This window comes from Ochotona princeps, chromosome 23, assembly GCF_030435755.1.
Source record: "Ochotona princeps isolate mOchPri1 chromosome 23, mOchPri1.hap1, whole genome shotgun sequence".
NCBI lineage: Eukaryota > Metazoa > Chordata > Mammalia > Lagomorpha > Ochotonidae > Ochotona > Ochotona princeps.
Window position 1 is genome coordinate 35,610,564 of NC_080854.1, and position 24,718 is coordinate 35,635,281.

General features: G+C 47.7%; 1 protein-coding gene across 4 annotated transcripts in view; it reads left to right on the forward strand.

Annotated features, from left to right (window-relative positions):
- SEMA5A (semaphorin 5A) overlaps positions 1-13,713 on the forward strand; it is a 317,265-nt gene extending 303,552 nt beyond the window's left edge. For all 4 annotated transcript variants that reach the window (XM_058680133.1, XM_058680134.1, XM_058680135.1 and 1 more), the window contains 5 exons: positions 3,963-4,133; positions 5,929-6,084; positions 7,371-7,418; positions 11,073-11,284; positions 13,405-13,713. In XM_058680133.1, the coding sequence (XP_058536116.1) occupies positions 3,963-4,133; positions 5,929-6,084; positions 7,371-7,418; positions 11,073-11,284; positions 13,405-13,524 (707 nt within the window). In that variant the 3' untranslated portion in view covers positions 13,525-13,713. The remainder of the gene's footprint in view (positions 1-3,962; positions 4,134-5,928; positions 6,085-7,370; positions 7,419-11,072; positions 11,285-13,404) is intronic.
- The last annotated feature ends 11,005 nt before the right edge of the window (positions 13,714-24,718 follow it).

Genomic DNA, 24,718 nt, shown 5'->3' on the forward strand with positions numbered 1-24,718 from the left:
GGAAGGATTCCTTCCCTGGGGGCTGAGGGGTGGGCTGAGGGGTGGGCTGAGGGGCGGGCTGAGGGGCGGGCTGAGGGGCGGGCGGGGGCCCGTGGGCGACATCAGTGGCTTCTGACCTTGCCCTAAGCTGCAGCAAGGGCCGGTGCTGGGAACTCTGGATGCCTTGCCTCTCATCCCCCTGGCTCCACTCCATCCCTGGTGGCTTCTGCAAGGAAGTGCAGATTCCTCCCAGATGCTTGGATGCTGCCTTGGTTGGTGAGTGTGCAGGTCCCACACACATCCCTCTCAAGAGTGAGACTGTTGGTTGTTTTGATTTGGGCAGATTGGTATTCTGTGTGCATAACCTTAATGTCTGGAAATAGCATGTCCTCATTTTCTTGATAAAAGCCAGGATTCCTTAGAGTGTTGGGGAGTTATTCAGAGTGGGCACACCCAGGGTGCAGTGGTGCAAGCGCTGGGCCTCTCTCCAACTCCCGGGAAGGTCCCCGATGGATGACAGAGTGCAGCTTGGCGGCGGGGGGCGGGCAGGACACAGGACACAGAAGGGCATCAGGAGCTGGCCGGCCCAGGGCTGCTGCTCCCACATGGAGGACTGCCCAGTGCTTGTGGAGTTACACTTCTTCAACCATGTCGTGCTGGTAGGTAGATGATTACAAATGGGCATTATGGGTTTTTCCCAGGTTTCACTATGATTACTTAAATCTGACAATAAGTCTAAACAGCACAGATGTAAAAACAAAGGTGAATTGCATGGTTGGCTGCAGTGAGGCTCCAGTGTCAGGGCCAGGCTGAAATCATCACCTTGGTCCCTGATTCTCACTGGGGGCAGCACCTACTTTTCCTATGACCTTGTGGGTTGGACCCCAAGGTGAGAACCCTTCTGCAAGGGGGTTCTCTCACACATGGCCCTTTATTCAGACAAGAGCTGTCTGTCCTTGCTATCACAAGACACGTGATTCTGCATCGGGGAAGCTTGGTAAGATAGGAATTGGTGTGCCGGTTGGAACATGGATAGGCATGTGTACTCTGCGGTGTCGGGCACTGGGCTGTGCACGTCAGCCTGTGGCGGTGAGAACCCCAGAGGTTGCAGAATGAGTGTGCACCAGCACCTGCAGTCATCTGGGTGGCTTGTTGTTCTGGTTGTTGCTATGGAAAGAACACTTCATGTGAGTTAGCCCCCTTTACAAGTGTTCCAGTGCTTGGCACTGTGGGTAGTGTTGCTAGTACATACTTCTCCTCTCAACCAGGTTAATGGGAATGTGACACCAGTAGAACAGCCTGTGCCAGTTCTACCCACACTCCTGGCGACCACCATGTTTCTCTGTGAATTTGATGACTTTAGATAGATAGCTCAGGCAAGTAGAAGTATGTGGATATTTGTCTGTGACTAGCTGGTTTCTTGTAGAGCTCTTTTCTGGGTTTATCTGTGGTGTTCCATAAGTTAATCTCCTCCTATAAGGTTGAATAATGTTCTGTTCCATGTACCTGCTAGATTTTTTAAATCCATTCACTTGTTGATGAACACAGGCATTTCCCTATGTTGGCTGTGTTCAGCAGCATAGTATGCAGTAATCCGGAGCATGCTGAGGCCGGTTCTTCTAGATACAGACCCAGTTGTGAGATCACAGGATAGCATAATAATTCTATTTTTGAATTTTATTTTTGAGGAACGTCCCTAGCTGCTATTCTTTCATCCCTCCTCCACCCTTCTCTCTCTGGAAGCTGCACTGCTTTCGCATCCTCACCAGGTGTGCACACGGGGTCCAGTTTCCCGTACCCTTGCCAGCTCTCGCCCTTTGATGACAGCCGTGCCGTGGAGAGAGGGGACACTGTTTTGATTTGTCTTTCCCTGGGGACTGCTGATACTGAGCATCTTTGTTTTTAATTTGTTTATTTTTTACTGGAAAGTCAGGTAGGCAGAGAGAAGAGACAGAGGAAGATCTGTTACTGATTCACTCCCCAAGTGGCCACAATGGCTGGAGCTAAGCCAATCCGAAGCCAGCACCCAGGAACCTCCTCCAGGTCTCCCACGTGGGTGCAGGATCCCAAGGCTTTGGGCTGTCCCAGCAGGGAGCTGGATGGGAAGCAGTGCTGACGGAATTAGAACCAGCACCCATATGGGATCCCGGCGCATGCAAGGCAAGGACTCTAGCCACTAGGCTACCGTACTGGGCCCAGATACTGAGCATCTTTTCACATGCCTTCTTTGCACTCTCCTGTTGACTATCCATCTGAAAGTTCATTATGCCACTCACACAGGAGCCAGGGATGTGCAAAGCCTGGCGCTGATCCTGAGTGAGGCTCCAGCACCGTCCACAGGCCATGCTGGATGCCCTGAGTCCCAGACTGCCTACTTTACATGTGACACCTGCTATTCTAGGACACTGGAAGTTAGCTTTGACCCAGTGCATGTACAAGGACACCCCACCACCACCAAATACCAAGTTTCCACTCAGATTACAACCAAAAGCAAACATTCCACTCACCTAGTGTAGCTATGAGAGAATTTTTGAGAATTTTACCATTCCAGGCAAACACAGGCCAGTTGTTTTTAATTGCTGTTACTACAGCCATTTTCGGATATTTGATTGATCCCTGATACTTTCTGCTGTAGCTTAGTAACTATTAGGGAAAATGTTGTTGATTTCTTTAAGTTTATATAAAATTGCAAAGTATAAGTCACAACATTTCTATTTAGGGTATAAGCTCCATTTTTAAACTGGATTAAAATACTATTATTTGCTTTTACTATTTGCAAAGTCAAATATTATCATAAAGATAATGATTTTGCTTCTAAAAATATTTTTTTATCTGTGCCTATGTCTTTAAAAAAAATAGTCCATAAAGATGTATCCTCATGGGTGTTTCCAGTACCATTTAACTTACTCCAACCAAAGCAACTTTGTGTCCTGAATGATCTGGGCATTCCCTATGATACTTGCCTTTGTTTCTTTGAGGCAAAGAAAAAAATAAAATCTGCATATAAGGTGAGTTGCTCATCAGCTTCCTTTAGTTGGCCATGGTTGTGGTTGCATTTGTCCCCTGATTAGGACTGAGTGCCTTCCTTCATGATGGCCTCTAGTTTTGCTCTTGAACTCAAAAGACAGTGGGGCTGGCCAGCCAGAAGAGGACCCTGGCTGGCATTAGGAAAATGTTGTAAACTCCTGCCAACATGAGGCTCTGTCTGGGCAGTGTCAGTGAGCGCAGTCCAAAGCTTTGTAGTGCCCAGCTCCCAAGGAGCCAGCTGCCTCCACCAGCTGGGAGCCTGGGCTGTCGATGCCAGGAGCCCAGCCTGGAGGAGAAAGCAGGAGAATGTGAGCAAATGCAGTGGGTGCTGGGTCAGGAGCAGTCACGGAAACACAGTGGTCCAGGAAACTGCCCAGTGTCCACGGCGCAAAGCTGCAGCCTTAATCTCAGCCCAAGCCTGACTGACGTCATCAGAGTCCTCATGTTAGTGGCTTGAGCACTGGGTGGCCTTTGTGTGTGCTTTGTCAGTGCCTCAGTTTACCGAGCACTCTTCTCAGAGTTACCTTCTGTTTCTGGGGTGTCCGAGTTTCCCTGAGTCCCAGGGAGGAGACCGTAATCCAGTGGGTGACTGCTGCTTGGCTTTGCACCTGCGTGGCTAACTAGACTGTGCAGGAGCACAGGTGAGGTCTTCACTCCGATACCTACACAGTAGGTCTCACAGTTCTCCTCTCGGACTGGGATTTTGTGCCATCCATGGACCTTGCACTCCGGAGAATTTTTTTTATCTGAAAGAATAGAAGCAGATTTCTGAAAGTGCAGTGAAGCAGCTGCAAAATTGGATCCCTCACCAACGGGGAAACCTCAGTGTCATCCCCATGGCCAGTGGCCCTGCGGAGATGGCACCTATGTGTCCATGGTGCGGACTCCACCTGCAGCCGCATCAGAGTGGTTATGTATGGCTCTCAGGAGTGCTGTCACTTTGTGTCTCTCCCCAGTGGATGGCATGTGGTCTTGCTGGTCTTCCTGGTCGAAGTGCTCAGCCACGTGTGGCGGTGGCCACTACATGAGGACCAGATCGTGCACAAACCCAGCCCCTGCCTACGGAGGGGACATCTGCCTGGGGCTGCACACAGAAGAGGCTCTCTGCAACACACAGCCCTGCCCAGGTGAGCTGCACCTTGCTGATGCTTGGCTTTGCAACAGAATTGCACCAGATTTGATCATGGGAAACTGCTGACGTCATCTCACAGCAAGTACTCAAGGTGGGGAAGGAGTCAGCCCACAGTTCCACAGCAGGCTAGTTTTCATTGTGTCTAGAATGCAAGGCCTTTATCACATCACCACATTGCATTGGAATAGCCTATCTAATTAGGAAATATCCTAATTTGGCCTTGACTTTGCCAATTATCACTGATGACTCATAGGCAGCCCCACTTGCTGTGTTGAGGGGGCAGAGAAGTAACAAGGATTTGGAGCCTCCTGCCTGAGTCTGGGGAGCTATGTAAGGGCAAGCACCCACAGCTCTCCCAGAGTCAACCAAATGTCCTCTGCCACTCCCCAGGCTGTGTTCCAAGAATGGTGTCTAAATGATGAAAATGGAAAGCCAGGCACACTTTTAGGATTCCTCCTTCAAATTCAGTGAGCTATGATCCCAAGAGAGTGCAAATTAAAAAAAGAAACAAACAAAAACCCAGGGTTATAGCAGGGGAGCGTAAAATCCCACCAGCAAGCAAAGAGGCATGGCAAAGCACACAGTGGATGATTATTAGCCAAACATCTTTAAAACATACAAACCCATGGCTTATGAACATGAGCCCAGGTTTCATTGAAAGTCAGGGGAGCATGGAACATTTTTGCAGAGTACATGTCACTTCCTGGGAGCCAGCTGGGGTGTAGACATGAAGCTCCGAGCTCTAGACTCAGGCCGTGGAAGCACGGCAGGAGACATCCCATCCCAGAAGCAGGCAGATTTCATGCATGGAGGGACCTGGAATGAAAACAAACTTGCCTTTGCTACTAAACCCACACATACTTGTTTGTTTAAAGTTTCTTCTGCTGATCCTTCTAGAAGGTTCTGTGTATATTGAAAAGGACCTTGAATCCAGTTTCTCAGAATAATTCCCCAAACTGGTACTTTAGATATTCCTATGGAAAAAGTACTCCCTTTACCCAGATGGAGGCAAAAGTTTAATATCCAGATTTCACCTGTCCCTACACAAGAGATGCTTCCTTTTAAAAGAGGGCAAAAAAGCAAACTGCATAGCAACTTAGCTTTGCTCTGCTGGTTAATACTTCATGAACATAACTGAGTCTTATTCCCCTCATTTTACACCTGTGTGTCTGGGTTAATTTCATGAAACCCCAGTAACCATGCATCTGAGGGTGAGGAGTCTGCGTCGTGTGCCCAACGATGCCTGCCTTGGCCTTCTCCTCAGGAGCAGCACACCTAGGGTAGCTGTGCCTCCAGAGTCTGTAGAATTGTGACAATGGAATGTAGCTGTCAGCTCTCTGTGAGCAATGGGGCTTTCACATGAACACGCACTTGGTACGAGCTGTGGGACACTGTCAGGCGAGTGTCTGAGGACCACTCTGCCCCAGGACGCATTGCTCTGCAGGAACTGTGGTCTGCATGGATACCTGTCCTCCTTGACTGTTGGTATAGACACAGCTGCTCCACCACTCTGGAGAAGCACACTGGGGGTCTACATACACTTACAGCATTGAAATAACGTGGTTGTTAGAAAACGCACATTATATTGACCAAAGACATGCCAATGCTTTTATTACTCCAGTGTGTGCGGTTCACTGGGCTGATTGGGTCATGCAACCACATCTATGTATGTACAGAACCACTAATCACGTACCATGAGGTGTCAAGCAGTGTCTGTAACTTGGCAGTGTGTCCAGATGGACTGGGCTCCTTGGTGATCCTGCCCCATCTCCCCCATCTGATCACTGCAGAGAGCTGGTCCGAGTGGTCAGACTGGACTGTGTGTGATCCATCCGGCATCCAGATCCGTGCCCGCCAGTGCATCCTCCTCTTCCCCGTGGGCAGCCAGTGTTCCGGAAATGCTACTGAGAGCCGGCCATGCGTGTTCGACTCGAATTTCATCCCAGGTAAGGCAGAGATGGGAAGCAGTGTGAACACATCCCCTCCAGCCTTCAGAGGGCACGCTGTGCAGAGGTCTGAGTTTTCCTCCTTTGAGGCTTCTTAGGTGGAGCAGAGATGGGTTTGTCAGCTCATCCGGGTTCATGGTGATGAGGGTGCAGATGTGTAGTTTCACGAGCTGCAACATTGTTAAGCACACTTTCTTCAGTCACTGGTTGATTCAAATATGGTGAGAAGAGTTAGCTTAGCAACGGCAATATGTTATTTGGCTGTTTTAATATTAGGTTACATGCTTTGGCAATGCTATTTGTGTGCTGTGTGTGCAAGGTCATGCATGTACATGCAATGACAAAAGCTCATTCTGTGTAGGCAGTTTTGATAGACTTCATATATGAAAAGCAAGTGTTCCTCTCACCCAGGAAGAGGTCAGTTGGCCCTTTGGCCTCAGGCTTTCCCGTGTGATGAGGGACAGCTGGGTCCTTGTGTGCAGTGCCCTGCAGAACAGCACTGTGCAAGTGGACAGCCCGCGTGGCCTGTGACCTGTGTGCCTTAAGACTACCATGTGGGGAGCTAAGACCAAGTGAGCTTGAAGAAATAATTGTGTTCAGTACTGTGAGCTATGTTTTCTTTTTCTCTGTTAATATTTTAGAGATTAACACCAAAACATTGGTGTTAGCCTAAAAGGGCCTTGTGGTCATGCGGGGTATAAAGCAGTAAGCAGTATTTGTAGCTGTTTATTGAATGAGCGCTCAAAGCAGGACAGAATCCTGACTCCAGACTCCTTGGATGACATTCCAAACTCGGGGGGCAAACCGCTTAGATACAGGCTGTCACTGGCTTCTCCCATGGGGCTGCAGGTGCACGTGGTGAGCGGAGGGCTCCTGTACAGAGTCTTTATTTGGTGATTCCCTTTGAGGTGCAGTAAGCTGCAACCCCCCCTCCACAGCTACCCTAGGCAATGCCATGACACTGCCTTCGATGAAAATGTATCTGACACAGAAAGGCTACAGGCAAACACTGGAAGCCCCAGACAGGCAACTTTGTAACAGGAAGTTATCACCTGATCCCACTGCAGCCCCAGGGACCAAAGTGTTTGTTTTTCCTGTGATAACAAATTCCACTTGTTCCCAGGCAAGGTGGCTGGACTGAATACATGGCACATGAATGTTCAAAACACAATCAGGATTTTGAAATGTTTACTCACAGAAAACCCAAAATCAGATGTTTTGTAAATGGAACATGAACTTCCTCCCATCAACTTTTACATGTTAATATTGGGTTTTTGTGTTTCCAGAAGTGTCCGTGGCGAGATCCAGCAGTGTAGAAGAAAAGAGATGTGGAGGTAAGTTCTTCCTTTTACATTATTTCTGGTGGAGATTCTGATATATTCCCGTCACTTCACGTTCCTGCGTGTTTCTGCTGTTGTGTGGGGGAAACTCCTGGGCGTGATATCTGAACCTGGTTCACCTAGGTTTTTGTTATGGGGATCAGGAATTCTAGCGGTGTCTGGAAACTAACATTGCTTCCTTGGGAACTGGACAGAAATGCGGATTTCAGGGTTCTATCTCCATCTGTTAAATTTGAACCTTCTTGAGTCAGACCCAGCAGTCTATGGCTTAATAAGCTCTCTGTGTGGCCTTAACGGGTTCTAAGATTTTGGAAGTGGCTGTAAGTAGATTCTGCCCTGAGCGATAGACACCACATCAACTTGGGTGTACTTACAATGCAAATATGTGGTAGCAAGGCTCCAATTTCCAGGGTGATTACATTTTACTAGAGCCAGTGATTACATTTGTACCAATCAAGGGATTTTTCAAACTTTAGGCAGTCTTGGATATCAGAAACCTTTGGTTCAAGTCCATGATAAATGTGAGCATGCCCAAAGGGAGAGGCACACTGTGCAGTGACCACACCGTGGGTCTGTCCAACTTTCATGGGTGAGCCAGGTTTCTGAGGCCATCATCATCCCATGTGACTGATGATGGGAGGAGAGGACATCTGAACATCTATCCAACCAACCTCAGCCCAACAGTCCTTGGTGTGTACTTATGTCCATGTGGAATCTGGAGCGTCAGGTGTGTGTTTTAGGAATCACTAACCAGATAGCTTCATTGAGCCCTGTCTGATCCATTCTGTCTGGTGAGCTGTGTGTCCGTCTGTTCACAATCTATGTCAGTTTGTTTGAAAGGCAGAGAGTGAAGGAGTTCCATCCTCGGGTTCACACTCCCCAGAAATCTGCACTGACCAGGATGGAATTCCACCCAGGTCTCTTATGTGGGTGCAGAGACTTGGGCACATGAGTAGGAAGCTGGATGGGAAGCAGAGGCAGGCCTCAGTATCCCAGACACTGCTATAGGGGATGCAAGCATGCCGAGCAGTGTGTCAAAGCTGCCATCCCAACACCTGCTAGCTGTGTAAGAGCATTAAATTACACAAGGCCCCAGCCCCCCGTGTGGTTAGAGAAGCAGTGTGTGGGGTTTGATGGAGTTGAGTGACTGACAGTTGCTCTGTGGGCTTTTACAGCAAGATCAACAGGCACTCGTTCATATCCAAGCAATCACAGCAATAATCACTCAATGCTTCTCAGTCACTGTAAAATGCTTTGGGTGAGAGCCGTCCTATTTGGGCCTTACCTACAAAGCTGCCGAGGTGCAAGGCTTTTATGTGAAATCCTTGAGACAGAGAAGGGAGTTGCAGTTCAGTGTTTCTCAGATCACAGAGGGGTGCCAGGGCGCCTCCGCTGTGTATCGTGGAACACCCCTGCAGGTGCTGAGGCCGTTCTGCCAAGCTAATCTTAGTGAGCAAAGTAGAGATGTGGTTATGCTTTGCAGCTGCGTGTATCAGTGCGGGTCACATTTTGCTACCTGATAATGTGAAGTGACTACTCAGATTCTGCACTGGGGACAAGGAGACTCAGATGTGGTCACAGGTCACAGGGAATGGAATTCCAGAAGTAGAATCCCATTTCCCATAGTAAGGGTCCTGGAAGTCCAAGTTGCCAGCAGTCTGGACCAGGAATCACTGCTGAATGCTCTCACGGTGTCCAAGGCTTGATAACCCTGGGAGCAGTCAGTCGGAAATGGAGCAGTGTTTAATATGATTGACCCATCCAGCGGGAGGCCAGGAGAGAGCTGACTGCCCACTCCTGCCTGCTGGCAGAGGCTGGCAGTGCACCCTCTCCTCAGGCCCTCCCTGGGTTACGCTGGGACAGCTCTTGCAAGGGCATGGAACACCCAGGAGACGAGGCACTCTGGGTGTCTGAAGCCAGCTGTGCCCAACTCTGCAAAGGCAGAGGCAAATCAAACTCTCATTGCTCTGTAATGCACAGAACTCACCTGTGGGAATAATTAGGCAGTTGATACTGACACGCCAGCATCAGCAGGTAAGACAGCATACAGATCTGTGTTCAGAACCAAGAGGTGAGGACAGTTACCTAGCCGGGTGGGAGTGAGGAAGACAACGTACAGGCATGTTTTTCATTTTATTGAGAAATCAGACTTTGTACAATTGCCATCAGTTATAACTTATTGACCAAAATGACAGTAGAAGAAAGCAATACTCGAAGAGCCACACTAAGCAGATTCTAACAAGAATTAACAGGCAGCGCTTTTCCCTATGGAGAAAAATGTGCTCCTGTTAAAATCTTTCGACTTAGCTATTTTTAGTTGCAGGAGACACAGAGACTATATAACCGCCGTAAAAGTGTCAGCTGCCCAGCCTCCCTTAGGGTCCTGCAGGTGTAATTCATGTGACTCGTGACACAGCATCTGCATATGGAAGCCATCATCCACCTTGCGTGTGTGATGACAAAATACGAACGACCGGCGCAGCTGGAAGCATTCATCCGCGCTCGGCGCTGACCCTGGGGAGGCCTCAGAGCCACGCTGCAGGGTGAGAGCTGGTGTGAGGGCGGCGCTGGCTCGTCCCAGCCCTGCTCCAGCGTTAGGCAGATGGATCCCGGCGGCTGCTGGATGCTTTGTCCAAACGCCACAGGCTGGAGTGGCCTCATGACAAAATCAGGAAAGGGCAAATATTTGTGAAGCATTTTCGTATTTTATAAAATATTTGAGGAGCCTGCATTATCCCATCTGGGTGCTGGGTTTTGTCCTGCTTGCTCTACTCTGCCTCCAGCTCTCTGCTTAGGGCCTGGGAAAGCAGCAGAGCATGGTGGAAGTCCTTGGCTGCCGGCACACAGGGGAGGATCCAAAAGATGCTCCTATTCCTAGAGAATAGGAGATCTCCCTCTAACTCTGCCTTTCAAGTATTCAATATGTGCACACACATCCTCACACTGGGCACTTGAAGGGTCATCACAGAGTTCATGGGCAACGTGGGGAAAAAACCTGCAGCAAAATCAGCTCACCTTTTAACTATCAGGACAAGTCATCAGAAAGTAAGGGCTGTTCCTTGGAAAGGCACAGTAGTAACTGGTGGGGCCAGTCAAGTCTGCGAAAGAAGACAGGCTCCTTTGTCCCTCTGCACTTTGTCATATTTTAAAATGTGAGTATGAAAAATGCATGCACCATAAGAGAACAGCAGGGCCGTGACGGGCAGTGAGCTCGTAGTACCCTTATGGACAGAATGCACCTGTGCTGCATATCCATCCTCGGGGGCAGGAATCCATCATTCCAGAGAGGCAGCTCGGGATGCAGAGCAACAATGCTGTACAGACCTGTGAGGCAGGCAGACGCGCTGCTAGGGCAGGCAGGTTCCTCTGCCGACAGACGCCCTACAGGAACTGTCCTGTGCGCACGCAGATGGTGCTCCTGACTGCAGGAAAGAACCGCCATGAGGAGCTTCGTTCTGCAACGGGAAGGAGCGTGATGTGCACATTTTGAATGTTTATTTGAAAGGCAGAGTTGGAGATCTCCATGCTCTTGTTCACCCCCAACAGGAAGAGCTTTTCATGCTGTCCTTCCCATGTCCCTGAGTGCTTTTACTGTGGGTGGGAGCAGGCTCCGTGCAAGTGCGGCATCACTGTGATCCTGTCCCCCAGAGTTCAACATGTTCCACATGATTGCCGTGGGCCTCAGCAGCTCCATCCTCGGCTGCCTCCTCACCCTGCTCGTCTACACCTACTGCCAGCGGTACCAGCAGCAATCCCACGATGCTACCGTCATCCACCCTGTCTCAGCTGCCCCACTCAACACCAGCATCACCAACCACATCAACAAACTGGACAAGTATGACTCGGTGGAGGCCATCAAGGTAAGGCTGACGGGGACAGCTGCAGCCAAGTGTGCACACCAGGCAGGTGACCCTGAGCTGTGAGCCAAGCATGGCGGTGCTCACCCCAGGGCAGAACTGGGACAGTGAGAGGACACTGTTGGCCTAATTGCCTTTGCAGCTTAGCTTTGCCTGTCAGAGTATCTCCTACTGGGTAGGTGAGTTTAAGAATGGACCCCAAAACAGCAAGAAAGAAGATGCGGGGATATACTGGGTCATTGGTCACTGGCCAGCTTTGCATCCTCTGTCCCCAGCTCATTTGAAAGGGGGTATAGGAGGTGTCCAAAGCTGTCCTTGATTGGGACCAGGGAGTAGCAAGTTCACTGTCCAAGTCACTGCCAGGATAGCATCCTGAGAAGTCTGGCATTATGCTAACATTGTCCTCAGTTTTCGTGCAAAGTTGAGGGGCCTTCATTATGCAGGATATGAAGGTGCTCTAACAGGCATAGTGATCTGCTTTGTGTATTCCCCCAATAGGTGAGTACTCAGGGCTTCCTCCTGATGTGCTTAATCAGTAGCCATTTCTTTTTGCATTTTAAGGAATCAAGGGTATTAGGTTGTTACAGACCTGCTTCCTGAGTCAGCCCCACTCTTCCAGCTCGGGAAGCTGCCAGATCTCCACACCTGCTACGCCTTTGTGTTCCTCTGTAAATGGAGACAATGAGCATCAAAGAAGGGAACTTTTATACAATGTTCTGAACACTGACTGGGAAAATGCAAATTTATATTTGGCATTGTTATATACTTCATTGACGCGCAGTGTCTTAAAGATGGGTCCCTCATCTACTCACAGGCTGTCAGCAGGCGTCTAGATCTGCTCCATGTACAGCCTCACTTTCAGCCAACAGCAGTCGTCATAATGTGCCTTCACAGGAGGCCAGGCTGTTGGTAGCTGCAAATACCCGACGCACTCTTGGCTGTTGCGCCTAGCCTCAGCCCCAGATGTATGAAGGGAATTTTCCTGAGCTGAGTTGTGCTAGTTCTGATGTTTTACTTTAAAAGAATGCACAGAAACTAATCTAACAAAATGCTAAACATTCAATGTCCTTCCCAGGTATACGGAACATCCTCAGCCCTTCTAACTTCAGGGTGTCTGGAGGTCTGTGGCCTCTGCTCCCTGGCCCCCCAAACTCTTACCCAAAGAATGTCAACACCTCCCCCAGGCAGAGTAGGGGTATGAGGCCCCTGCAGAAGACCCTCCTGAATCCAGAATGGGCTCCACTCGTTCCTCATGCAGTGGCCAGTGGGGGGACCCCCACCCAGCTGGTTCCCACCCAGCGGCCAGCCTGTGGCCTAAGCAGCAGGGCATTTTGCAAGTCTTGCCTTTCTACTGATGCGGTGGTTGCTTTTTCACCCTCCACATGGTTTAGCTCAGGTAAGGAAAGGCGTGTGGTTCGGATGAGACTGATTTCTAAGCAATGCAGAAAGCCAGACACTGGAATCCGACGCACTGACTTCTGCCAGTGTTCCTGCTCAAGTAGAGAGGAATGGCCATCTGAGCATATGATGGAAACCAAAGTGCCTATTAGAGCTTGAGATGGCTTTTCAGAATTTAGGTTTTCATTTGCACTTACTTGAAAGGCCGAGGAGTGAGGCAGCGTAGGAAGGAAGGAAGAGAGCAAGCTGCTATCTGCTGCTCCACGCTGCGGCCACCTGCTGTAATTGTGATGGCTGAAGCCAGGAACCAGGAACCGCCTGCCACCAGAGAGACAGGCATTCTAGGCCTGAGCCATTACCTGCCACTTCCCAGGGTGCACACCAGCAGGACACTGAGCTCAGGAGTGGAGCCAGGTAAATCCAAGCACTCAGATATACCCGCACCCCAAGCAGCTTTTTAAGCCCTGTGCCAAACACCTACACAAAGTTAAGGTTTCTAACCACCTGCTTTTCTCAAACTCCAGAACATTTAACAGACTGAAACATGTCCAAAGTGCCTGCCTCGCTCCAGCATTAGGCAACTCCTCTGTGAACCAATCAACCGGGGGAAGCAAGAAAATACAGTGAAATTATGGAGACTTAGAAAAAGTGCTTAAATAGAGCTCAGAGTGTTGTCATACTCTTGTTGAAATACTGAGTATTCTCAACTTTTTAACTTTGTACAGGCATTCAACAAGAACAACTTGATCCTAGAGGAAAGGAACAAGTACTTCAATCCACACCTCACCGGGAAGACCTACTCCAATGCCTACTTCACAGATCTCAATAATTATGATGAATACTAATAGCACCTCAATTTTCGGCTTCTTGTAAACCCCCAGTTCCTTAAGGCCGGTGCTCCATGACTGCCCAAATTGCTGAGGATTCAAGATCAAGTTTGAATACATTTCAAGTACGTTTCCTGCCACGAGTGCCCCGTTATCAAAAATACACATCCTTACCAGCAATGCAGTGCTCCACAGGACATCATCCAAGTCGGGGCTGCAACCCTGACCACATGGAGGAGCCATGGTATGAGGCATTCTGCTGTGTTTAGCCCATTTCTCGGAAAAGTCCATGGTTTTCTTGAGTTTTGTTTTTGGGAAATAGTTTTAAGAAATACAGATGTCCTATTAACCTTCATAATATTGTTATCTGAGAGCCTTTCTCTCCCTGAGGGCTCAGGGAGTGTGAGAGTGGCCCAGCAGTTTTCCACCATGGGTTGCCCACCTCCCCAGAGGGCCAGGATGTAGAAGAATCCCCATTTGGACTTGGAATGATTCGGACTGGGAAATCCAGGGTTCCCTCCTGCACCTGTGTAAAGGGACTTGTGCTGAGCAGAGGGGTGGACGCTCTTCAGGGAGTCACAAAACTCGCCTCACTTCACCTGTGGAAGCTGTGGCATTCCAGAAAGCTCCTCGCCTTGCTGTGGTCCATGGTGGCATCCTGAAGAGCCAGTCTGCCACATAACCACTTGTGTGGACTCTGCAGTGTCCCATTCCCTGCGGAGAAAAACCTTGGACATTTACAACACCAGCCAGGGAAAGTGGGAAAAGGACTGAGCCAGGACTGAAAATGACTTCAATTTTCTGAGCTAAAGAATTAAAGAACTGACATTTCATGAAAAGCAGCATTTTTGTTTATCTTCTGGATGTAATTAACATGCGGCGCTCAGCCCCTGCCAGGAGCACTAAGCGGACCCCAGGCTGGTTCTCCCACACTGAAGCCGCCCCCGTGCCAGCTCCCACTCACTGCCACCAGGCCCCTGAAACAGCTGGCCCAGCTCCGGTGCCTTGTCCTCTATTGCAGCGCTGCCTTCCTGCCCACCTGTCTCTCCCAAGCCCACTTCTTCCTGCAAGGAGACCACACAAGTCCACGATTGACCTGGGGCGTCAGGAACACTGAAGCAGGCTTCTCAGATTCCTCATCAGCGTTTCTGGGTGTCACAAGGCCATCCCCAGAGGATCATCAGAAAAAAAGGACAGACAACTAGCACAACACTTGTGGCATTTGGTCGAATGAATATTGAGGTTGCAACTGTTTCCATGATGCTTTCGGGCCTGGTCACAGAGGCCTGGGCAAACACTGAAACTTTACTTCCTGACAACACACCTACCAACAAGTGCAGTGGGCACCCGGGAGCACAGAATTCTGTCAGGACGTTTTACCCTATCCAATTTCATCAAACAGTTTGAAGAAGTGCTGGAAAAATCCTGTCCTAATGATTATAGTTTATCCAGATTTGTGGAAAGGACTGTTTTAACATTCAACATGTAGTGGCAGGTGGGCTCTGGGAGACCTGAATGCCACCTGGGGTCTGCACCTCCTGGAGTTCTTACTCACAGTGGAAGCCCTCCTCCCGGTCCACGGACTCCCGGGCCACACGGGCTGGTGCACCAGAAGCGGTCCTCCTCATTCCTAGGATGGACTTGCTTTGCATGCTTCAACCCACTGCTTTCCTAAAAAAAAAAAAATCCTCTGTGTAGCACATCTGAGATGTTTTTAAGTTCCTTTCCTCCAAGGGTAAGGTCATTTTATTTCTTCTGGGAAAGGAGACTGATGGGTAAAGAATGGGTCACTGACTTGGTGGACAGCTCTGCCAAAGGACATCCAAGCCAGTGTGTCATCAACCGTAATGCCACTCGTGGGGACAGTCCCCGGCCCCAGCACAGAATGTTCTCTTAGTGATAATGGAAACCTTTGAGCTCGTCTTCAAAACCTTCCCTCCTGTCTGTACCTTCAAAGGAAAATTGTTTTACTTAACAGAACAGCAATTTGTTTAGAGTCATGTCCGTTATGCTCTGCATGTTTTACTTAGCTGTGGGAATAAGTTCTGCTCTCCGCCGTGAAGCTGTCACCCTGAGCATGTACTTCCGACTCTCCCTGGCACATGAACCCGCATGTGGTGGGACTACCTGGTCATGTGGCGTCCTGGGGTGAGCGCCAGTGCAGCCCTCGCCCCCTGATGCAGTAAGGCAGGGTTCCTGCTGTAACCCTGTGGGTCCCTTCACCATCTCTGAATTTCCTCCTCTTGTATTTCTTGCCTCCTTTCCTTTCTGCACAAGCAATGCGAGTAAACACCAGATTTCTAAGCCACACATTTCTGCACTGGAGACAACACAGCCTCACTTACAAGTCACCTGCTAGAATTCTCTCTTCCTCTTTCTCTTAGGAAGCCTTCTTCCTTTAAAGTTAAATTATTTGGGAATGGCTCCCAGTGTTTCAGTGTGTGTTCTTTCTCTCGTACAGGAAGGAGAGCAGAATTCCTGTGCGTGGACACTGTGTGACCTTGCCAAATAGCTCTAGGGAGTTAATGATACGGGGGGAGGGGAGGACAGGCAGCCTCACCGGCCAGACCCAAGGGAGAAGAAAAGGTGGGGACGGGTTGGTGGCTTGGAAAGGGAGGGGGGTCGTGCCCCTCGTGCCCCTCCACGAGCCTAAGCCTTGAGCCCAGCAGCCCAGGGTGCAGGTGTTAAGCTAACAGCGTTCCTGTTTCCTTAGTTGTTTGCATCCGCCCCCACCCCCCATCCTCCCCCCCCAAAAAAGCATTCCTGGGAATCCAAACCTACTGAAGTATTTATACCAGAGTTTTTGATAGAATTAACGATCATAAACTCAATTGTTTACAGTTTTCAGTAATGTGAACTGTGTGACCAAGATACCTCCCGAGGGGGGCACGTTAAAGTGTAATTGAAGATCAAAGTCCAGTTTATACGCTACACTGGGCTAATCATTTCACCTAGACACAGTTTGGATTTACAGGAATCTGCATGCTTCCTCCCTTGGCCTTCACTTTCCCAGCACTGCCAGGCTGCTTTCCCATCACCTCTGCTCCAGGGACAACAGCCTGCAACTATCAGTAGGGTTAAAGGCTGGTTTCTTGGGGGAAAGGGGCGTCAATTTGAAGTAGCTCTATTCAGTCGTTTCAAAAGGGGGCCCAAGGGCTTCTCTCCAGAGCCACAGGTTCACATGTTTGATGCCACAAAGGCATCTCAGAGAAGCCATCTTCTAAATCCAAGCACCAGGCCTGAGTCTCACCGCCTCAACCCTGGGTTACCGCAGCACACCAAAGTTCAACCATCATCTGAAACCTACTCACTGTTAATCGCCCCCTTTCTTTCTTGCTCACATAGTGTGTTAGATACACCCATCCTAACTTCTCTCATCCACTCATCTAACTTCTCCAGTGCTGTATTACGCACCAGGCAATGCATGCTGGCAGGACGTGTTCATTATTCAGTCACCTGTGACTGTAATCGAGTAGCACAGGCCATTCTGAGCCACCCTGCTTTTGGGGGGCACTGGTGTCAAATGTGACCCTCACTTGGACCTAAGGAAGGCACACAGGAGTGGCTGGCACCACTGAGAACTTCACGTCTGCTTTCCCCCTCGATTCCCTGGTTTAATGACACATACACTCCACACATGCGGAGCCAAGGAATTCGGGTGATCTCTTTTGATAACCTAATAGAACCAAGGAAAGCAGTTTAATTTGTTAATTTTCTCTTTTGGAAGTTGAAAAGGAACAGGAATATGTTGGACTGATAATTTTTAAAAAATTCTTTATGGACTTAGATGAAAGATGTATCATATTTAAGCAGATGAATTAAAATTCTAGTTAGTCATAATCTTGCATTTGGAGAATTCTGGTCGATTTCACAAAGGCCGCAGAAGGGGAACCTGTTTTATGTGAAAATATGGTTCATACCACGCATGACTTAGGCCATGTTCAAGACCAGATGAAGAGCCTGGCAACAAATAGCCCTCGCAGAAGCTGCCTCATTCACTTAGGTTTCCACGGCAGAATCTGACCCTTTGAAAAAGACTGACTGCTGTGCTCAGAACCAACCCAATTTCTGCTCAAGCAAACCTATTTTCCTGTGTTGGCACCAAGGACATCTTGAGACCTGGAAGGAGAAAAACAGTAGAAAATCACCCCATGGTGATTTTCTGAGACACAGGTCAGGAAAGAAAATGTATTCAACCTTTTCATATTTAATCAGAAGTCTGAGGCTGGAAGATCAGGCATTATCCGTTCATTTCTCAGCCTTTTGACAATGCCAGATGGTCCAAATGTTAGATGAATTATAGGAGTAAAACAGTTCATTTGTCAGAGAAGCCTTCGGAAACTTCAAAAATTTCATGGAAAAACAGGATGGAAAGAGAATGCACATTTTCTATGAGCTTTTAGAAACACTTCTAATGAGTGGTGAATAAAGTCTGTCTGGATTTTGGAGAAAGAAAACTAGCTTTTTGTCTTGTTGCTAAAAAGAACATTTCTTAACTTCTGCATCTGAATACAGATGGTTTCGTTTCTTATCGAAGTCACGAGTGCCTTGTTTAAGATGATGCGTCATCATTTCGCCCAGGTAGTATTGGTTCCAATTAAAGATGTTAGAAACACTTTAAAGAAAATCATCCTTTTCTTGCCTGTTGAAGCTCAGCAATCACCCAGCAGCACATCACTTTGACACATGACATTTGCTCTCCCTGGGGAAGTGGCTACAGAGGAGTCGCACGGATGTGTTCAGAGCTGAAGTTAGCTCAGCCCCAGCCTTCCACAACCAACCAGCCAACCAACTGCACAGTCCTGTCATGAGAACTGGTGTGTGCAGAGGTTAGAGAACTCTGCTTCTCTTAAGTCCATTGGCCGAAAAACAGAACCCAGGCTGGTGGTGGGGATGGTGAGTGTGGAAGGAGAACCACCCGGAGCACCACCTTATTTCTATTGTATTTAATTTGGGGAAGTCCGTATCAAACACCAAATAGTTCCACAAGATCACCAAAGCTGTTACTCTTAATTTGGGCTAAAAAGTTAGCAGCATGTTCTCTGGTAAAGCTACCCACCTTTCCCTGAGAACACGACCCCCCACTGCAATCAAGCTTGGACAGCACAGTGCGAACCCTCCGCTCATGCACCCAGCATCCCATGAAATGACACCATCTGCCAAGAACGTGCACAAACTCGGTCCAGGGTAGGACAAAATTCATGTTGTGCCACTTGATACCATTTTTTAAAGATATGAAATGTTAAATGCCTCATTCTGTGTTAATTTGCTTTTGCCTGTTTTGTGATACAAAATAAACTTATTTGGGATTATTCTTTTTTTAACTTACTGAACTATCTCCAATGCCAATTGGCAATCCTAGTTTAAGTTAAAATTACCGAATGTCAAAATAGCTTTTAAAACATACCATGAGGAAATGGTTTTAGGAGAAATTTCCTTTCCCTTTCATTTGAATGAGGAAGTGGGATGCTAACTGCTCTTTGGGATCCTCATATTTTGCTGATATTCCCCCAAGGGGCCATGACTTTTTTCTCGACTGTCAGGATTTCCTTTTAAATCATCTGCGTGGACATTTGCTCCACAAACTTGCCATGATTATTTCAAATGCTAAGATCTGTCCAAGTCTATCTCAGGTTGCTGCTCATGGACACTGAACAGATGCCGTGCTGTCAGACCAGTTCAAGACACTAATGGTGGCAACAAGGGCAGGAAGTTGGGGTTTTTTGCTGTGTTGGATTAATTATGCAAGTTCAGAGAAGCCATGGGCAGGAGAGTTACCAACTCATTGGTAGAAACCAATTTGCACCTGCTTCTCTACTCTGGGGAAAAGAAATTTGTAAGATAAATTAGGCATTCCTATTACAGAGGTGAAAAACGCCACATTCAGTCACTGCTCTTGATGCACTGCTAATCTCTTCTCTCTTTATCTTTTTGAAACAATTCATGAAGAATGAACCTGTTTACTGCTGAGCGTCCCACAGTCTTCCTTTCATAGCAACCCCTTCCCAGCATCTCTTATCTTCCAACATTCTTTGGGGACAAAAGAGAATTTTGCTTATGTACAGTATAAATTGTATTATATTTTTTGTACTTATGTTTTCTGTAAATAGTTTGCCTCCTTCAGCTGTATGTGAGCATTGAAATAAATCCTACCATTTAGGAAACATGTTACTGGCCTTTTCCTTTGCATGGTATAGTCTCCCAAGTCCGGCCTGGGGTAAATTACTTAGAGTGAGTTCCAGCTGACTGAGACAGTGGACAGCTTTCTAGCAATGCACAGAAGACTCCTGTGTGCTTTTTAGCTCCTCAGGCCACTTGACGGGTGGCCAACACAAGATCAGTGTGCTCCAAGATACTGTGGAAAAGAATGTCTAGGAATCTACAGGCAATCAGAGTGTGGCAAGGCAAGCCAGTCCAACTCTCCATATTCAAAGAGCTGGCATCAGGCCCTGTTAATGAATGACATTCTGAATTTCTTGGCTGTACTACACTCTCTTCAGCACTGATAAGAGATGGGCTGTGATGCTGGAGGGCATCATGGCCTGTGATTGGCTGTTCCCTCAGCATCTACAGCTTCTAAGGAGATGCGGCTTTTTAAGGAAAAGATATATGATATTGCAGAGGACATAATACCTAGTCCCCAAAGTAACTTAACCGGACTGAAGATCAACTAATGGCCCCAATTTGTGTCAGTTAAAGAACTGGGTCCAAGGAAATGTTCTGCTCTGCCTTCAGCCTCGTTTCTCCACATTGAGTTTCTTGTACCTCGTTTTCCGTCCATTCCCAATTATGCTGCTTCCTGAGACCCCGTCTTGGTGAGACCTTCGCAGAATAAAACTATCCCTGTTAGATGGTGTCCTTTCTTGGCAGTTATGATTTAATAACACAAACATTGCCACACGTCCTATCTATTCTAAGCTGGGATAATTGAAATTGAGACCTGCTATGTTAAGTCAGTTAATCTCCAAAACAGGGAAAACGTTCATCTTGCTTGATGAAAAGACAGTTTCCAACAGCAGTTATTATGCAAGCAGAGTAAGCCCATCACAGTTAAGCATTGCCAGTCACCAACAAAACTTTTATAATAGCACATGAATTTGGGGCTGTCATTCTCTGCCTTCCAGAAGCTGTATTGTCAGTTGCACATAAAACCATAACTCTCTGGAAGAGTTCATTAAATCAGGCATTTCACAAAGATGGAAGAATTCTATGTGCATCAAGACGAGTGCTGTGCTTGAATATCTGATATACTCAGGAACAAGGAAGCTGCTTTTGAACATAGAATGACCTGACTGTGCCTACAGATGCAGAAAACTCAACTACAGAGCTTCAAGATGACTGTGTAGAGAAGTCCAGTGTCAACCTCCTTCCCCACCAAGGTACTTCAAAGCAACTATGAATGCAGGCAGGTGCTGCAGTAGTTAGAAGGAAGTAGGACTCCAAGGGGCCTTGGACAGCAGGCACAGAAGCCTACAGCAAGAACATGCCAGGCCTGGCAGCACCTGAGGCCTGTGTCAGGGGAATGGGTGGGCAGGAACGCATAGGCAGAGCCCACAGACGTCTTCCCTAAGCAATCCTCCCTCGAGAGCTACCCAGCCACCCCAGGCCAGCAGCTCAGTGAGGAGCCTCCCCTGGAATAGCAGAGACTTCTGGATTCCAGAGAGGGAGACACAGTTCTTAACCCACTCCTTAGAGCAGTGTGGTGAGAAGACCCCATCTTGGCATACAAGAACCACGCAAGAACTCTGTGTTGCCTTTTCAGGACCCCAGAGACACTCCTGCATTCTGGCAGGGCAAATGAACTCTATCCATCCTCTGGGCAGAGCAGTGTGGGCAGTGTTAGATTAGGCAGGCAGGACAGCTGGAATAGCCACCAAGGCCTTCCCATGGCCACCTGAAAAAAAAAATCACAGGTTACAGGTGGCCTCCCATACACTTCCCAGTCTGACTGGAGGCTACCAGCTCCCTGCACACTGTGGTTGGCCCCAACAGGATGGTTGGAGAGCACTTTCAGAAGTGCTGTTCTGGCCTGTGCACTCATCTAGACTGGTGAAGTGTGTTGGGACCATGAGCTCACTCTCACTCATGAGACAGTTCTTTTCCCAGGGAAAAGTCAGGCCTGCAATATCACCTTCCCTACCTGGCGGCAGCCAGACACCCCAACAGGCCCATCACTGGGGTCACTGCAGACACCCCAACAGGCCCATCACTGGGGTCACTGCAGACACCCCAACAGGCCCATCACTGGGGTCACTGCAGACTGCTGTGGGAATCACAGCTGTCAATCTCCCTGGCTCTGTGCACACTCCTGGGAACCTGGGCACTCTTTAGGGTGCTCAGTTTACAACTTCCTGCCTGCAACTACCCACATGGTGCTTTGTGCTGAGCCTCTGAGCTCCAGGAGTCACTCCACACTGGCCCTGGCCAGCACATGGCTCTGTCCCCACCCATGAGAGTTACTAGAGTCTGAAAACTGTCATTCACCAGATGCTCAGAGGTAGCTGCACTCAACTCAGACAAGTAGCACCCAGGAAGTTTCTCCAGCTTGTCTCCTTGGAAACAGAGCCAAAGTCAAGCTCACACATGCATACATACTCTTGGGCCACATCTGAGGGACCTGTGCAACTCTAAATCCTTGCAGCTTCTGCAACTTGCACAGATTCAGATCCCCCGTGCCTGACTGCACAAGATTAGCAAGGCTGGCTCCCGATCCTAAGCACCTGGTCCTGCCAGGCCATCACTCAACAGCTGCCTAACAAGAGTGACGGTGATCGCATGGAGCCTCAGGAGCAACCCTGATCCCCAGCACAGGTACCATCAGCGCATCAGCGCAGGAAGACTGGGCAACATCTATAGGGAGTATGGATAAAGCACTGCACTAAGCCAACACCTAGGGACACATCTAAAGTAATAAAGCCTACAATCAACAAAACAATCTTCCAGAAATGAGAGAAATAAAACATTCCCCAGTTGTGCAAAAATCACTGTAGGAACACAAGGAATATGAACAAGGCAAGCAATATGACTCCCCAAAAAGGAACATAATAGTATATTAACATTGGACTTTGAAGAAGGAAATACTGATGAGATGCCTCAAAAAGATTTCAAAAGAATGACTATAAAGCTGCTTAAAAATACAGAGAGGCAGTATGCATGAAGCTTGAAATCAGAAAATGACATGGATGAGCAATTCAGCAAAGAGGCTGTGGTATCGAAAAAGAACCACACAGAAATATAAGCACTAAAGTATCCAATAAATGAAATGAACATCCACTGGCGGGTCTCTGTAACAGACACAGAGGGGGCAGAACAAAGAATTTCAGTCCAGAACTCGGGTATTTCCAAATATCTCAAGTAAGGAGGAAGAGAAAGAAAGGGAGGAGAAATAGAGCACAGCGTTTAGGCTCCATGGAAAACCATCAGTGACCAAACCTATGCATCTTAGGAATTCCTGAAGCAATGGAAAACAGCAGGCCTTGGAAAACCTATTCAGTGAAGCAATACCAGAACATATTCCCTGATTTTGCGAAATATGTGGATGTCCAAATGTAAGAAGCACGTGAAACCCAAATGAGGTGTGATAAGAAAAGACTCTCACCATGAAATATTATAGTCAGACTCTCAAAAGAAAAACATGAAGAGAACATTCTGAACTTAGCAGAAGGGAAGTGCCAAGTCATTTTAAAAGACTGACATGAGGGACCAATGCCATGACACAGTGAACTCAGCTTCCACCTACAGTACCAGTACCCCATGTTGGCACTGGTTCACGTCCTCTGCCTCACTGCCATTTCGGCTGCCTACTTACAGCCTGGAAAAGCAGCCTGGATGGCCCAAGTTCTCAGGCCCTGGCACCCACGTGGGAGACCTGTCTGAAGCTCCTGGTCGCTGGCTTTGGTTCAGCTCATCTCCAGTTGGTGCAGCCAACTGGCGATAGCTCTCTCTCACCCCCTCTCTCCCCACTTCTCTCTGTAACAACCTTACAAATAAAAATTTAATTTTTAAAAAAAAAAGATACAAAATTAACCACAGATTTCTCAATAGAAACAATAGGCCAAGAAAGATTCGGAAGATCTAATACAGGTTCTAAAAGAAAAAAAAAAAACCTGCAACCCAGAAAATTCCTCATTCATAAATGAAGGTGAAAGACACTCCAACAAAACAAAATGAAAAATGTTGTCAGACTTAGGAATCCCCTAGCAAATAATGAATTTTAAAACAAGCAATAGGAATATTTATGGGAAAATGGGGGGACTGAGTCATTACTTACCAACCATAATCTTGTGCATAAGTGAACTAAATTTTCCATTCAAATACACAGGCTGACTGAGTGGGTAAAAAAATCAGACCCAACTGTATGCATCCTTCAAGCGACGCGCTGCACTAGTAGAAGTACACACAGCTAAAAATGCTCTAATGGAAAAATATTCCTTGGAAATCAAGCCAGCAGAGCAAAATGAAAGGCTATGTAAGTGAGAGAAATGAACAATTTGAGCTTTGATTACTGTTTATAAGTCTCGTTATTTTTTTTTAATTGGAAAGGCAGATATACAGAGTGAAGGGGAGACAGGCAGATACTGGTTCATTCCCCAAGGAGCAGCAATGACCGGAACTGAGCAGATCTGAAGCCAGGAGCCAGGAGTCTCTTCCAGAGCTCCCACATGGGTGCAGGGTCCCAAAGCTTTGAGCCAGTGCTTTCCCAGGCCACAAGCAGAGATCCCATATTGGATCGCAGTACATGCAAGGCAAGGAGCTTAGGCTATTGCACCAGGCCCTATTGCTCATAACTCTTTCATATTTTTGAGGTACAATGGTTTTCTACTTACTACTTGTTAAATTCTTTATTTAGTGGAGGGATAAGCTTGTGACTATAAAGTAAGTTGAAAATATATCATTGTGAAAGTGAAAGGAAAAATAAAAAAGGAAGGAGGGTAGGAATGAGAGAGGAAGAGGGAAGAGATGAAGGGTGAGAAATATCACTCACTCAAAACTATTTAGGAAACACATGAAATCAGTTCCCTTCATGTAAAATTTCTTTAAAAATTTAAAAATGAAACAGATTAAATAGCAACTGATTAAACATATTTTAGCCTGAAGAATAATATTGATAGGTTTCTCCATTCCTATTACTAAAAATTTATTATTATTATTATTATTGGAAAGCCAGAGTCAGAGATAGAAAAGGAGACAGAGTACTCCCACCTGTGGGGTC